This window comes from Protopterus annectens, chromosome 8.part0, assembly GCF_019279795.1.
Source record: "Protopterus annectens isolate FY-2018-M chromosome 8.part0, PAN1.0, whole genome shotgun sequence".
Taxonomy (NCBI): Eukaryota; Metazoa; Chordata; order Ceratodontiformes; family Protopteridae; genus Protopterus; species Protopterus annectens.
In genome coordinates, this window is record NC_056741.1 from 708886191 (window position 1) to 708903609 (window position 17419).

General features: G+C 39.2%; 1 protein-coding gene across 2 annotated transcripts in view; it reads left to right on the plus strand.

The window, feature by feature from the left end:
* GON4L (gon-4 like) overlaps positions 1–17419 on the plus strand; it is a 3426849-nt gene that overhangs the window by 1043201 nt on the left and 2366229 nt on the right. For both annotated transcript variants that reach the window (XM_044080158.1, XM_044080159.1), the window contains one exon: positions 16087–16137. In XM_044080158.1, coding sequence (XP_043936093.1) covers positions 16087–16137 — 51 coding nt within the window. The remainder of the gene's footprint in view (positions 1–16086; positions 16138–17419) is intronic.

Consider the following 17419-nt stretch of genomic DNA (forward strand, 5'->3'; position numbering starts at 1 on the left):
ATATTTGAATCAGATTTTTTTCCAACTTGCTAAACATGCTGTGAGAAATGGAATGATTGTGCTGACACTGTGTCTAGAGGTTCTGCTTCTTCTGTAGTATTGAGAATATTTGTTTAGTTGTGTAATCAAATAATCAGAAAAATTCTGAAGTGTGAAATTCTTAGTTCTCCACTTAGCCCAGATCTTGTATTTGGGCCTACACAGATCCTAAAACAGTGGGATGACTGAGGTATATTAAATTGATCATGGAGTCTCAAAGATTATTTTCAAGCACCCACCCTAACCAGACTGCTTTTCAGTCCTTTAGAGAGCAGAACAAACAGAAATCTCAGCCTGATAACAAGTAACCCCCCCCCCCAAAAAAAAGAAAGTAGCAGGACAATAACTCTTTCAAGCCAAATTAAAGTAGCAGCTTTCCCAAGATGAGTCAAGTTCCAGCTAATGAATGACTATGCCAAGAATCTGATCACGTTAGCCACACCTCCTGTCCCAGTTTCCCTTCTCTCTCAAACAGACTAACCCTCAACCACTTAGCCAGAGGTTAGATTGTTTCAGACAGGTGAGTGTTGAAGGTGAGTCAGGAAATATTCTTAATGTGGGCTTTTTTGATCGATTGCAGAAGGTGCTGGTCGAATTTTAGTTTGTCATTGATTAGAACACCTAGTACATCTGTTTGGGTTACTGTTTCTATTTTGCTGTTGGATGAAAAGATATGAAATGGCTGTTTTAGTTTTGTGAATGTTTTGAGTAAAGAGCATTAGTTTGATTTTGTTTGGGTTTAGGAGCAACTGGAAATTTAGCTGGGATTCTGTTGTTGAGAAGATGATTTGGGTTAGTTCTTGGAGTTTAGAAAGGGCTGGGGCCGAGCAGATGAGCCTAGTCTGTATATTGTACAATAGATGCCAAGTTTGTGGTGTCATGGATTTTATTTTTGTATATGTTGAATAGAAGTGGACCCCGTATTGATCCTTCTAGAGCATTGCTCAAAATTTCAGGAAATTTCTAAGGTTTGCTGTAGCTGGATCACATTTTCAGTACTCTGCATTACCCTTTGGGCATTCCACTACACCTCAAGTCTTCCCAAGAGTGTCTAGCCTCATTGGTGGCTCACTGCGCATTGCAAGACATCCACATTTTTCCGTATTTAGATTTGCTTTTTTCTGAAGAGTCTTCTCCCAGATGTTTGGAGTGCTTAAGGAGGGTGTCCAAATGGGGATTTCACTTGAACCTACACATGTCTTGTCTCACACTCTTTCAGGAAATTGTCTTTTTGAGGTGTCTGATACACTCAAGGAAAAGGCCGTCCTTATAGGTTCATAGGTAGGTACTAGGCTATTGGCCCTCCAAAAGGTTCTTTTACAGATGGTTATAGACAACACCACAGTGATGTGGTACCTTAACAAACAAGGGGGTACAAGGTCTTACCCTCTTTGCCAGTTGACATGATGACTTGGGAGTTGGCTCTTCAACCTTCTGTGACTCTTCAGACCTCCTACATTCCATCAGTTACCAGCACATCTTTTCTGAGTTTTTCTCAACAGCTTCAGGGATCCCGAAAGGGAAGTATTTCTACTTGTTCTAAAATATTTGTGTGAGCTACTTAAAGATGCCATATTACGCATGAGAAAAGTGAAATGGTACCTAGAAAATTCTTGGACCTAGCACCTACACCCCTTGGACTTTCAGATTTCCTTGCTGAGGTTTGTAAGGTGAGAATTGCAGTGGTGGAGGATCAAATGACTCTCAATTGAGGACTCCCTTTCCCTCTTCTGACCCCTGTTCAATCTGTGCAAGCAGACACTTCATGCTTTGAGTACAGTAAAAGTGCGAGATTCATGTAAATCTTCAGACAGATCAAAGCATATAAACATCAAGGAAATGCTAGTAGTGGTTCAAGCTTTAAAATCTCAACACCATCTGTGGGCTCAGGGCCCTTTACAGATTGTTATAGACAAAGCCACAGTGATATAGTACCGTAACAAACAAGGGGGTGCAAGGCCTTACCCTCTTTGCCAGTTGACAGTGATGGCTTGGAGTTTGGCTCTTCAACATTCTATGACTGTTCAGACCTCCTGCATTCCATCAGAACAAAACATTGTAGCAGACAAAACTCTTACGAATGGAATCTCAGTATCAGTGTCTTCCAGGGCTTAATCCAGATGTGGGGATAACTCAATTAGATCTGTTTGTCTCCTTACAAAACAGACTAGAAAAATTCTATTTGAGATATTCTTGCAGTCAAGTAGGGAGAACAGATGCTCTGTCATTTCCTTGTTTGGGAAAATTCCGGTATGCATTTCCACCCTTTCTAATGATTTCCAAGGTATTTTAAGAAAGACTTACCAAAGTCATTGTGGTGACTCCCTTTTGGCCTAGGCAAAACTGAGTCTCCCTTCTTATGGACTTGGCCTAGGGAAGTTCCACAAGATTCCTCACAGAATGTATCTACTCACACAGCACTGAAAGATTAGTGTGTGTGTCTTTCGGCTTTTCCCGGTTAGGGGTCGCCACAGCGGAACTCCGGTCCGCTAATGATTGGCAGTAGAGTTTTACATGCTGGCTTGCCGGGCCTAACGCACAACCTTCAACGAAGGAACGCCCATTCACGCATGTCGTCACACAGTAGACGCTTTAACTGAGACTCGAACGGGCAACGTCTAACTGTGAGGCGACAACGCTACCGCAGCACCACCACCCTATTATTCTGTTTTATTCACTGTCTTTTCAAACTGTTGCTAGCATGATTATTAGCTTGAATAAAAGCTGCCAGAATAATATGAAATATAAAGGGTTAATTTAGAAATAGTGTAAAATGCTGAACAAATAGAAAGTAGTATATGTGCTGGCAAACATGTAATAGCTTGAATAGATTTTGACATCCATGTGAAAGGAGTATGTTATTGAGAAACAAAGTCTGTAAAAATAACTACGTAGATGGCAGCTGCAAGGACATCCATGAAGTAAAGCTGAAACATCAAGCAAGATAAAGATGAAACACAGATAAGCGCTGGAACACTGCGTTTCCGATAACTGAGTTTCCTTGGACCACCGAGCTTAAAGAAAGGACAAATCCACAGCACAAGGAGAGTATGATACACCCCCAACATCAATCCGCTACAACTGTAACCTGAATGATTCAGTTATAATACTACTTAGGCACCCTTTTCACATGAATGTGCAGCAGGTACTAAAGGAGGGAAAACCTGTTACACGTGTCTTATGCTGGCAAATGGAAAAGATTTTCTAGTTGAAGACCTGGGAGTCACAGGGATCCCGAAAGGGAAGTATTTCTACTTGTTCTAAAATATTTGTGTGAGCTACTTAAAGATGGTTTGTCATATCCTTCCATCAAGTTGCTTTTTGCAGGCCAGTTCCGCTTGTCTGCCTATGGATCACTCTCATTCTTCTATGTTTGTGGTCGAACAGTTTCCGAAAATAGTGTTGCTCATGAAACCCCCTTGCAAGCAAATTCCTCCTTCCTTGTGATATCAGTTTTGTTCTAGTTCCCGTTGAACTGGTCTGTCAGGCTGACTTCCAGTTCATTGCTTAGAAAATTCTTTTACTTGTTACTCTGACATCTGCAAGACAAATATCCAAATTGCAGGCTGCCTTGGTGGCTGAACCCCATTTGGTTTTCAGCACTGACAGGATCACATTATGCAGTAATCCTTCATTCATGCTTAAAGATTTTCTGAGTTTAACTTGAATCAAGCCATCAATCTCCCAGTATTCTTTCCAGAGCCAAAAAACAAGGGAGAACTGATTCTGCATACATTGGATGTGCATAGACAGCACAGGTACTACCTTGACAGAACCTAGTCCTTTAAGAAGGCTAAACAACTGCTTGTTTCCTTTGCTGGGACTAAGAAAGGCCTTCTCATGTCTAAAAAGACAGCGATCAGATGGTTGTCCTTTGTTATTGTTTTTTGCTGTTCCCACCATGGTATTCTATTCCAGGCCAAAGTTAAGGCACATTCTGCCTGAGCCCCTTCCTTCCCAGTGGCATACTGGATAGAGTGGACTCTGGAAGTATTCTGTTGGCAGAAACTTGGTCCCCTGTTCATACCTTGACAAAGAGCTACAAACTGCCTGAACCTAAGACAACTAGGTTGGCTTGAACTTCCAAACCAACTCATACTTCAACAGTTCTTAATAGCTCACAAGATCTTATACCAACCAACTAAAATACCTATACTCTCTAACCTCATCACACCATACAGTAACCTGAAACATTTACGCTCTTCCAACAAACTACCGATTAATATAACCAAACCCAATAACTCTGCAGGTGACTGTCTCTTTTCCAACTCTGTTGGAAAAATGTGGAACAAACTACCCTCTGATGTCTTATCTTTGTCCTCTCTCCCACTTTTTAAAAGACAACTGAAAATTCATCTCAATAAACACTGGCTATTCTCCTGCAACAATCCGGATTAACTCTGCTGCTTCCTCTCTATCTTTTCTTCTTCCATAATTCTTACAATCTCTGCTCCCTATACCCTTGATAGGTCTGCCTTTATATAACATCTGTATAGATACATGTCATCGCTTACATACTGTATGACTATTGTAACAAAAAAAAAAAAAAAATTTATAAGACATTTGTCCATTATACTTTTGTTTTTTGCTCCGAGTATATTGTGTATTAGCTAGCTCTGTCTTCACATTTTAGTATTGTATTGCCTGTCTCTGTTTAACTTGTTATAACCATTGGAGCTTTTCTCCCCGGGCCTCTACTGAAAATGGACATATATCCAGCTAGACTAGCCCTGTCAACAAATGTAAAATAAATAAATAAAAATAAATAAATAAATTATGTAGGTCCAGGATAGGCTTTGCTAGGAGAGTTGCCCAAGGGGGTTCTGGATCCTTATCCTTTCTCCTGTAAGGTAGGGAGAGTAAGCTTTGGGAAGCTATCCCTAGGCTACTGCAGCAGTGAGAGTAAAGAACATAGTACATTTGTGTAAGTCATACTTAACCATAACAGTAGATATTCAGATTTGTTCACTGCTGCAGTAGCCGCACCCACCATCCCCCTTTGAAGATAGTTGAGGTGGGACACATCTTCCTTTGTTACAACTATCGTCGTCGTATGGATGTTTTTTATGGTGATTAATTGTTGGCTGTTGGCTCAGGATGAGTACTCTTTCCTTTTTGGGGGGAAGATTTACCTCACTCTGGTTGCTAAATACTTCCCTCCAAAAAGGGTGCAGCCCATCAGCAGCCAGAGTGAGGGGAGTTAGAGCTGTAGCAACCTAGGCCGATGCTATATCCTTGACAGGACACTACATCTAGGCTACTGCAGCAGTGAAGACATTTGAACATGTACTGTTATAGGTACTTTTTCAACTGTGGTGTGGAATTAAGTAATTTTATAACAGTTTTCATCTGAAGTTTGTTTTGCACTTGTTTCACTTCTTTCTTTTGTGGAGATCTTCATTCCCACTCACACGCCTCTCCCCACAGCATATTTTGTCTCTATGCAAATCTGAAACAGGAAATCACTTTTGGTTTCAGTGAGGTAAAGTTTTGAGGTTGGTCATCTTTCAGCAGACTTGATGTTTGATGTAGTTATTTATAATCAATGAAATTGACTTCAGAATGTTATGGATGACTGTATGAACAGTTATACCATGAGCTTTCTCAGAATAATGCATATTTTTATTCTTTTAGTAGTCCTTTTCTACCCTCCTACTTTGTCCAGTTTGAGACTGCTCTCTCTGGGAGCAGTAAGTGGGTACTGTCTGAACATACTATTACATAGTTTTCAATTTATCTCTCATACCTTGGGTAGTGGTCAGAAAAAGTATGGTATTTGGAGTCTTTGTTCCCTTGTTCACTTAATTAGCTATGCCAGGTTGTATGATGTAGCAAGATCTCCTCCAGTCCATCTTGCCAGTTTCTGACCTTTTTAACTAGTCCAGTCACCCAGCAACTTAAAATGTACATTTCTTGTGTGTGTGTGTGTGTGTGTGTGTGTGTGTGTGTGTATATGTGTATCCAGATTTGTGGTTATATATACGTCAATGCTTTATCACACACACATGCATATAGTTTATTTAAAACTATCTAAGCTCATAAATATCTAAACAGAAAAGATCAACAAAAAGTATCTAAACACAGCGTATCTCCAAAATTTAAGTTATATTAAGGAAGTATTTGTATCCTTTCCCCACTGTTGTGTGACCAAGGAGTTTGTATGTATAATTAGCAGGAGATGCCGTGACTGCAAGGTAGATTAACCCCTGCAAAAATATTGGTACTGAATAAGATTAGATTGTTTATATTTTAGAGTTTAGATTTGTTTTTGTCTAGCTTTTGTGTTTGGATAATTTTAAATAGATTCATGCGTGTGTCTCTCTTTTTCTATGTATGCATATAAATATGTACGTTTGTGTGTGTATGTATGTATATGTATATATATATATATATATATATATATGTATGGATCCCTGTCAGTTGATTGAGTTTTCAGAAACTCGAAATTCATATCGGCAAGACGGATATGATCAAATTTCCAAAAAGTCAAAGCTTTTGAATGGACACCATGGTACAGTGAGGATCTGGAAATTTACTGTTTTCCTCATTGTAGTGCAATCTCGTAGTTGGTATATATAATGTGGGGGCTGCAAGGGGTGCTTGCCTCCCCTGCAAAAATGTAAAAACAGATTTTTGTGTGTGTTTTTTTAATGCTAGATTTTTCAGAAATTCGATCATATCTCACTGATAAGATCATATCATCTCACTGATACGAATTTCGAGTTTCTGAAAACTCTATCAACTGACATAGAGCCATATATATATGTTTAGGTGTGTGTGTGTGCGTGCATGTGTGTGTGCATATATATATGTGTGTGTGCATGTGAATCTGTGTGCAATATATATATATATATATCTTTTTTTGTGTGTATATATATATATATATATATATATATATATATATAGTTATCCCTCACACACACATGTATACAATATATCCACTTACACGGTGCACACATGATACCCACAGTCATATGCATATGTAGTATGTGAATACTATTACTTACGTTTATTGTTCCTGCCTGAAAAAGTCCAGACGCTTTTTTCATTAAGTACTACAATACCAAATGCTGTGACAAAATTGCATGTCGGATACAGACTTGTTGATAGCACTTGAAGAGTATTTGCGGTCATGAAGCTTGATGTGGCTGCTAGTTTTTTTCTTTTTTAAATGATTGGCACTCTGCTGGTTTGTGTTTGAACAGGACATAATTGTCACTTCCTGGCATAAAATTTAATTATCACTTCGGTGTTGTTTCCTACATTTAAGTGAGTAAATATACTCAGCTTCTTTATCCGGGAGGCTCTGTTATTTTCCACTATTCATTCTCCAGCTGTAACATCTAATTGTATTTAGTAGCAGCTTCCTTGAAGATCTGAAAAGCTGCTAGTAAATTTCCACATCCCTGCCAAGTATTTTTTATTTTTCAAAGTCATCGTTATATGATAAGATCAGAATTCTCCTTCCAGTTGTTTCAGCAAACTTTCCCTCATTATATTTCAACAAATTACACTTCCATTTTATAAGAAAACACGTCTGCTTTGTTTTACTGTTGTTCTGTTCTCTGTGGTTTAACCCTTTACTAATGTTTGTACTTTAGAGGACTTTCCTCAACCTGCTTGAATGATTGTGGCTGTGTTTGCTCCTCTCTACATAAATTACAGAGTCTATAAAATGATTTGACATACTCTTATGAAATTTTCAAGAAATATTGCCGCGATAATTGCCTGCAAAATTTCCTTGAATGGAGCTGCTAGTCTCCATTGCAAAAGAGCAGATGCAGTTTGAATTTATTGGAAGTAAAAACTGTTGTATCCTTTCTTATGCCTCATCAGATAAAAAGAATTAACATATCACATTTGTACAGAAGTATATAATATTCAGTGTATTGTTTGCAATTGCAGATATTCTTTTATGGATCTCTGCAAAGGCTGTGGTCCGGCATCCAGACAGGCTTTCAGAGCTGAGCACCTTTCCTCCATGGCTGGGCTGATGCCGGCTTTTTCCTTAGGAGTATCAATCAACTTTAACCATGCATGCAAAGTGTTCAAAACATTTTGAGAGTCCATTAGCCCAGGCCATGACTTAGAGCAAGCAAACCAGTTCCCTGTTAGAGATCTTTTGCTGCCTGTATAGTTTTATAGTGTATTATATTGTAATATTTTGTCGTTTTTGCTTGGCTAATGTTTGCCTTTCACCCACTGAGTGAACCTATCTGTGACATCTTTCAACGGGAAGGTATTGAGCATTCTGCCTAAGAAAGGCATGTGCACCTGTAAATGCCCAAAATCTTTTATGAATAGCTGTAACCAGTATGTTTACTGTTTCAGCTTAGAACCCATTGTTAGTGCATGTGAGGTTTGCCAGAAGTTTAGGCCAAAGGCCTTCCATTTGAGGCAATAAGTTATTGGTAATCTTTTGTCTTAGTTCCTTATTTTATCTGTACATTTTAGTGAGTTGCAGGCCTTGGTTATAGACAAGAAGCACCCTTCCATTCACAGAGATATAGAAGAAGTGAAAAACTGTGCCATGCCTCTCAGAAAGTTCTTTTGATTTGTCTGAATTCCATTATTATTTACATTTTCTTCATCGATGTTTCTTCTAATTTTGCAGACTGGCAGCATTTTCTTTTTCTCAGGCGGGATCATTAGTGACGAATTGTAATAGGGTCGAAACAGCCAGTCGCCCTTGGCCCACAGCTTTAGGTGGGAGCCATGGCCAGTCAATACAACAATGCAAGTGTGCCAGGAATAAATTAAAAAAATATTTATTTTCCAAGACTCTTCTCTAAGAGGTAGAGGAAGAAGTAGTAGTAGTAGCAACAGCGTGCACGGAGCACACAGCAGGTTCCATCCTCCTCCATTACAGCTAATAATAGATACAGGAAGTAGCAATAGTGTGCCTGGTGCACTCTTATTTAATTTACAGAGCATACCTCACCACTGGTAAAATCGCGGTGGGGGTGCTGTGATAGTGTTGTCGCCTCACAGTAAGACGCTGTCCGGTTCGATTCTCAGCTAGACTGTCTTCTGCGTGGAGACATGCGTGAATGGGCGTATCTTCATTGAAGGTTGTGCATCAGGGCTGGCAACTCGGCACATAAAAATCTACTACCAATCATTAGTGGACCGGAGTTCCGCTGTGGTGACCCCTAACCGGGAAAAGACGAAAGACACAACAACAACCTCACCACTGGTACTTGTATTTACTTTATTCATGGTACTTTTACTTGGATCTGCATCCTGTCATTGGAAACAGCACTATCCCCATTGCTTTTATTTACTTTTACTTGTGGTATTTTTTTTACTTGTATCCATGTCTGGAAACAGAGCTTCTTAGTAGAATGGTGATCTTTATTTATAAAGCATACTGGGTTTAACCCTAAGTACTTTTACTTGGAACTGCAGCATCTGAAACACAGCTTCATGGTATGTAAGGGATAGGATCCACTGCTGGAAACTTAGTATGCATGTGTATGCTCACATGTGTAAATAATGCTCCAGTTAGAGAGCACACTCTGGTTAAATGCTTGCTCAGAATTGCACAGTAGGTAGATAGAATCAAACACTTTACTTTAGCTACAGGAGGCAGAAGCCTTAATCCTGTACACCAGTTCTCCATTAACTTCTTTTTTGGCAAATCACTGCAGATTACAGTCACACCAGTTCTCCATTGACTTCTTTTTTGGCAAATCACTGCAGATTACAGTCACAGTGTCAGTTATTAGACTTTGATAGTTTTTATGATTCACACAGTGCATGTTGATGCAAAACCTATTCTGTTAACTTTTATGTGATTTAAAGTAGTTTGCTCTTAACAGTCTCCAGTTCTGAGTTTGCTTCATGTTTATGCCCTGTCCTTGAGCAAAGCACTTTACCAGAAAATTCCATGGGGTAACTGGAAGTTTGGGCCAGACTCCTCAATGGTCTCCTGGACTACAATCCTAATAACTATGTATGAAGCAGAGTAGTTATGGTGTTAAGGAAGGAAATTGACTGTAGTGAGCTGGAGTATCATCAGATAATCCATGATGTTTGAATAAGATCCTTGTTTTATTGGGTGTTGACAGTGTGTTTATTATTTAGCTATGAATAGCTTGGATAACATGAAGTCTGAGTTTAATGTTTTAACTATGGATGTATGTGTTTGTTTTGCAGAGAGCCTGGAACGCAGGTATGAAATGCAGTATATTTGTGCTAGAGTAGTTTGTGTAGCACTTAGTGCAGATGTGTAAGGCCATGAGCTGTTAAAGGAGCTGCTTCTTAGAGTATGGGGTTTGATTCCCATCAGCATTCATTTGTCTTTTATGTGACTCTCACTAAGTTACTTCACTAGACAGTACTCCATGTACTGACATCCTGAAAAGGGACGCTTGTGTCCAATGGGCTGTCCCAGGCTTTCAGCAAATGCATTTATACATTTACCTTTCAAATTCCTGTATTTTATTACATGTTTTTTGAGTATGAATCCCAGCACATTTCTTGTAGTGTAGTGGTTTGCCAGATTAATTTCACTAAAAGTGAGTTTCAAGGGAAGAGAAGTGTGCTGTTTCATATGCTAAGTCTCACTTTAGTTTCAATGTTTTATTTTATACTGAAAATGTCTGTCAGCATTTTTTTCCTGTAATATATGAAATAAAAAGTTTTAAATTAAATTCAAATCATTGTGATGGTTGTAAAAGTAAAGAAGAAAATAGTATGTACACTGACAGGTTTTGAATGGTGTTTATGGTGATAGGGACGAGATAGCCAAGTAATGAGATATCAGCATGGCCCATTTGTCCATGATTCAGTTCTGTTGACTCTAGGAATTTTTTTCAGTAGGATGGCATCATCAGTAATTCAAGTAGGCCAGACCTTAATTGAATGATGTCTGAGGGGATTAGTTGTTCTTGATGACATGAGAAGACACAGGGAGGTCAGAAATGAAATGCAATTGACCTGCAGGCACATAACCCCCCCCAAAAATCTGTATGTAGTAATATTTCTGATTTTCTTGTATGACTTGTGGCTTGTTGAGCAAAAGCTGTTGCAGCATTTATATTGTCTTCAGTTGTTTTGTTTTATTCTTTGAGCTAAAGAATTAATTCATTAATAGGCATGGATTGTGTAGTTATTACATAGTCTAAACATGGTCCATTTTAGTAATATATTTTTGCAATACATTCTTTACAGCCTGAAGCAAATATGAATTTGTTGACATTTATCAAGTTGTATATGGCCTAATTTGCCCAATTCCAGAAGACTTGCTGTCAGTATAAATGACCACTTACACAGAGAGAAGTTCATTTGGAATCTGGCCCCAGGTGTATGCCTGTTTGTAGATGGGCCGTACACTGAAGTAAGTGACCTACGCTGAGAGCAAATCTTTCAGAATCTGGGCAGACTTGCACTGAGAGCAACTCTTTTGGAATCTGGTCCATAGTCTGCTTTATTTGGAGTAATGCTCGATCTTCAGCATTCATTGTGTAGCCATTGTTTCATATTACGTGATAAAGTCTCGTCTGCAAAATCGGATTGTAAAGGATTTCTGCAGTTAGTTCAAAACTGTTATTCTGGTAGTTAACACCGAGGACTAAAGATTGAACTTGTTAATGAGCTGCTTCCTGTGACAAGGATGCAGGTTTTGAATCTTTCCACCTTCCCTTTACCTACTGCGTAAAATTGAGCAGAGACTGCTCTGATGCAAATGGGAATTTGGGTTAGGCTCCTTAATGGTCTCCTGGACTGTGTGCCTTATAACTATGAACCTGTTTTTTGCAACCATTCCCTATTGTATAGCTGATTTAGTCCATAAAATGTGTTGACAGTATCATCAGTATCCCAGTTTTTAATGCAACATAGGCAGTCTGTTATTCAAGAGCAGCAGGCACTGCTTTTGTAGATGAAGCACAGAAATGCAGAGTTGTTTACCAAATTCAACCTTTGTACAAGTAATAGTTATTTTTATGTGGAGTTCTGATGACATTTATTTCTGTAGTAGAGATTGTGTATATTAATTAGCATAAATTATCAGGTGATTAATATTTCTTATGTTCACATAAATACTCTATTTAAACTGTGCTTTACATGGCTGGTTATGATGCTAGTGATCTTTATTCAGTTTCATGTAGTTCATCCAAAACACATCCAAAGCTACCAATAAAGTACCTGTAATTTATTTCTTCTTAACAGTAAGGAGTGTACACAGTCAACAAAGTGGCTATAACTGCTTGTGTGTGTGTGTGTGGGGGGGGGTGACTGTGGATGGCAGTACCTTATATCAGCTGATCATTTTAAAGCAGTTGTGTGTGTGTGTGTGTGTGTGTGTGTGTGTGTGTGTGTGTGTGTGTGTGTGTTAAATTGGAATACCTTGGCTAGTGTGCGTTTCTGTGACACTATTTTGAAATATGGGACTTTGTCATTATTACTGTTAAGGTTGCCACAGACATCCGAGAAGGACTTAGTCAACAATGTAGCTGGTAATTACTGGGGTTGCGGGATGTTTTATGGATATTAATGGCTGATCCTGATAAGCTGATAAAGTTAAAAAGTCATTGGTCTGTCTTTGAAGGACTAGTGTACATTTGTGTAAATTAAATTGGAATGCTTTATGGTGGCCTTTTTTATCCTGATTAAATATATGATGTCTACACTGTCATTTTTATCACAGTCAGACGTGACGAGTATGCAGTCAATAAAGTAGCCATAATTGTTGAATTTGGATATTGGTGGACTATAATGACAGCAATTTAAGTGGCCTTTTTATGATTAAAATGTTCTGAAATGGGTACTTTTGTCATTATTGGTTGATGCATTTTGTTTATTGCTTACTGGAAAATATGTTCAAATTAGAAATTTAAAACACACACTAACAAAAGTTGTTGTATTTAACAAGAAATACACATTCCTGTTTGTTTTAAATTATATCAGCAGACCAAATGGCTCACAGATAGGGCACATGAAGGTAGGGTGGGGGAATTCACCTCCACCAACAGCCCTGTTACTAGTGGCATTGCACAGTGCTTGATACTGGGACCTCTGCTGTTTGAAACATACTTCTCTGAAGTCAAGGCAAATGTAAAAGCCTTTGGCTAACCAAATTTGCTGACTGCTAGCTGGGTGCAATCACTGAATCCCTCAAAGATGTAGATATCCTCCAGGAAGGTCTGACACAGGCAAATAACTGTTCCCAGAACCATAGCCTAAAACTCAATGCAAAAAATGCATTATACACTTTGGGAAGACAACAACCCCTGCAAATTACAACACTGATAACACTGCCCTAGGCGTACACCCAGGGGTAAGGGACTTGGGAACTCAGATTGACAGCAACCTGAACTTTGAGAAAACCCTTCTGAGTAGCACAACTTATAAGTAAGAGCATGGCATCCAGATCTTAGATCATAGTCCCATTATACTCGTCCCTCATTAGACCAATAATAGAGTACAGTGCACTCTTCAGCATATACCTGATTAGGCATTTGCAACAACTGGAGATGCCACACATATTCCTCACTAAAAGAATACATGGTGTAAATAATACATCTTTTGCGGACTACCTCAAGCCATGTACTCAGTCTGCTGCAGATTATTGAGTGGTGATCTATTCCTAACCTACAGGGTCTTCTCTGATTCAGCCCTGATGGATCTGCTACACATTCGCAAAACAAGCAGCACTTGTATTACCCAATCTAAGGATCTAAACCTAGTTTGTGACATAAACAAAACATGGAGGGATAGGTGTATGTCTCGGAGATTACCCCTTCTCTGGAACAGACACCCCATTCATGTGAAACAGAGCTGTTCTCTAAGCCTATTCAAATGCAGTTTGGACCAGTGGATAGGAAATTACAAATTCACTTCTTGCTTGTTACCTGTGGTCCTTATGGGCAGAGTTAGTTTGTAGATGCCGTAAGTCACAGCCATATACCAAAGCTGTTCTGGCCTGTGGTTATTGATAATTGAGAACTTTGGGGCATGAATGACTAGGCTGAAAAAGGCTATAGGGCTGTTAGCCTAGTAACATCCTGTGATCAAGGGTGCATTTATGCATGGTCCTAAAACTGTGGGAGGAAGGGCCGATGGCTTGAAAACAGCCCTGTAGGCCACTTAATCTGCCACTGAAGTTCAAATAAATATTTTGTTTTAATGTGTAAAGCGACTAGAGGTTTATTACCATTCTCTGTCCTTTGATCCTGCCCATGTCTACTAATCTTTAAGTCCTCTCTGCTTTGGCCTTGCCCATTTTTCTGCTGCTTATGTCGGCTAGAGCCAAGTGTAGGGGAGCCCTTTTTCCATGCAGCCTTCAGGTAATTTTCTGTTTCGTGACTACTTTTTCTTCTGGCTGGTGATGTGCATGCTCACACCGATGACCTGCTGTACTTTCCCCAGTCAGCGTACCCACTTCTGCATGTACTTGATAAAGGCTAGCACATGAATGTTTCTTGGCAGAATCAGAGGGAGTGTGTCCAACACATATGCTTCATTCATTATACTATCGTGTCTTCAGCAAACTCCAACATTGTTCCCGGCTGGACCAGTTCACTCTCAGCCTCCTTCAGCAAGTCCCTCGCCCAAGTCTGTATCCAGGTTGCATGGATCATGGTCAGGTCAGACCTTTGTCGCTTTTCAAAATGGAGCCATCTGCTCCCATTTAACTTACAACCCAGTCTTGTTAAAATATCTTTGGCCATGAAAACTGTATCCAGGTAGAGTGTTTCATGTGTCTTGTCCTGATGTCCCAAACATGGCAAGACTTTGCCTTCCATTATGAAGGCTTGCACCACTAGTGAACTGCTGCTGTCATACAGGCAGATTTCCATAGACTATGTAAGACTTTGAAGTGGAATGCCGTGTGTACCTTTGTAAGATTTTATTCTCTTTTCTATTTGTTTAGAGTAATGTCAAAGTTGGTACTCTGGAGCCCAGTAAATTGCTACCTAACAGCACCTATGCTGACTCATTCTCTGTGTCTCCCTTTTATAAAGCTCTAAATGTTTTTTTGTAGTAACTGCTCTTTAGTTTTGGTGTCAGGATTAGGGGTAGTCTAGGTGCTCTTTTTCCTACTATGTAGAACTTGCCTATTGTCATTCAGGTGTGGAAGTTGTTTGGACCCGTATTTGGGGAGAAATGTCTCAGTCTATACTTTAGTTTTGTTCATTTATGCTCCAAGAGAGAAATTAGGGTTAGCTGGGCTTTAGTTGACATGAGACACACATTGTATCATTTGTATACATTACTTTTGAGGTTGTTGTAGACATGCGTGAATGGGCGTACCTTCGTTGAAGGTTGTGCGTCAGGCCTGGCAAGCCGGTACGTAAAAATCAACTGCCAGTCATTAGCAGACCGGAGTTCCACTGTGGCGACCCCTACCCGGGAAAAGCTGAAGGACACAAACAAACAAACTTTTAAGGTTGTTTGTTGCCTAATGAATTCTGGATCATATGGCTGCAGGAGTCCGAGTTACACAATTAAAACTATCTTACGTTAGATCATTAGATAAGTTATTGTTTAGGAAAGCAACATTTCCAGGTCTGACACCATAATTAATGAGTATTATCTTTGAAGCTGTGTTTTGTTTAATGATCTTCGAACCATTTAGTTGCAAGAGTCTGATTTGCACAGATTAGACTGTCATTACTGCAAGATAAGCACCATTTGTAATGTAGGCTCTTGTATTTTATTACCAGTTGCTTTGCTAGTTTTCTGTTGCAAATACCCTTACACAACCAGTGACCATTGTTCAAGAGGTAGGAGCCGTTCTCCTTCATGAACATTGTGCAGATTGATGCAGTCTGAAAATTTGTTTGGCAACAGACTAGGCAGTTTCTAAATGAGAGTTAACTGCTGTAGTATAAAATAATTTATGTTTGTGATGACTGATGGAATAGTAGTAGAAGAGATGGAAGCATATACAAAAAAAACTAAAGTGTAATCATTATATGATTGTTAAAAACTGGTAAGCTGTGTCTTTCTGAGAAAAAAGTTAACTTTCTGCTTTAATGGCATTTTCTGTCCTTACTGTAGAACAGAATACAAAGGTTAATAACTACTTTTTGTTTTCAGGAGCCAAAAATGACTCGTTCTAAACTGAAGGAAGTTGTTGAGAAAGGAGTGGTAAGTAGTCTTATTCTTTTTTGTGTAATAGGCCTTAAACTTGACAGAGTCTGTCTTTGAGCATCTGTAGTACAGTAGTGATTTGTAAATTGTTCTGTTTAGATTAAAGAATGTCTGAGGAATTGTATTGGAAAGTGCAACACACTAGTAAATAGCTAAAGAACCCAAAAAGTGGCTGAAATATGGGAGAGAAGTAGCATGCCACAATATATTTACCTCAGTTTTTGATATTCTTTATTTTAATGTTTTACCATAATTGCTGCAGTTTTAGCTGTGTTTATCATGTTTTCTACGCGCGTGTGTGTGTGTGTGTGTGTGTGTGTGTGTGTGTGTGTGTGTGTGTGTGTGTGTGTGTATACATGCTACATACACATGCATGTGTATACATATGTATAATACAGACACACACTTGACTTGTTACTAAAAAAACTCACCGTTTCAGGGTCTTGTTTTATGTTGAATGTAGAGATTTGCACTGTGGATGCATAATGTGCTATTCCCAATGCAAATGTTGACATTCTTTATATGTTATGGATGTTTTCTGGCTTAGTAATTAACATTTGATATAAAGAATGAATAAATTTTATCTGAGTAAGTGAAGGTTAGTGAAGTTTGCAGAGGTAAGGGTCTATGGTAATTAGTACTGACTTCCGCTGTCCAGGAGTGAATTTGTAGTCACCCATCCATTGATCTTGGTTGCCTCTGATGAAGGTCAGGGAGGGGCTCTGTTTCACATGAACTGGAAACTTGTTCCAGAGAAGTGGCAGTCTGGGAGATGTATCTAGATCTCCAGCATGACCCGTTCATGTCCGAGGCTAGGTTAAGATCCCTGGCACGAGTGACCCTCATGTAGTTTGATTTACGAATGTGTGGCATTTCCATCAGGGCCGGGTCAGAGGCTGTCCTGTAAGCAAGGCACAGGTCATCCCTTACCAACCTGTAGGAGACAGTATACAGTGAGAGGACTTTCAGTCTTTTGCACAAGACTTGTTTTGTGTATCCTGTATTTTCTTGGTGAGAAACCTCTGTGGTCTCTCCAGTTGCAGGCGTCTGGTGATGTACATGCAAAAGGGAGCATTGTACTCGGTTATTGATCTGATGAGGGTGGAGTATAATGGAATTATAACATCCTTCAATCTAGATGCGATGCCTTTACTTATAAGATGCCATGTAGAAGAATTTCCTTACTGTTCTGGATATGTGATGGTCAAAGTTCAGATTGCTATCAACCTGAGTCTACTTTTAGGGGGGTGCTGTCTGTAATGTAGTTAGCAGGATTGTC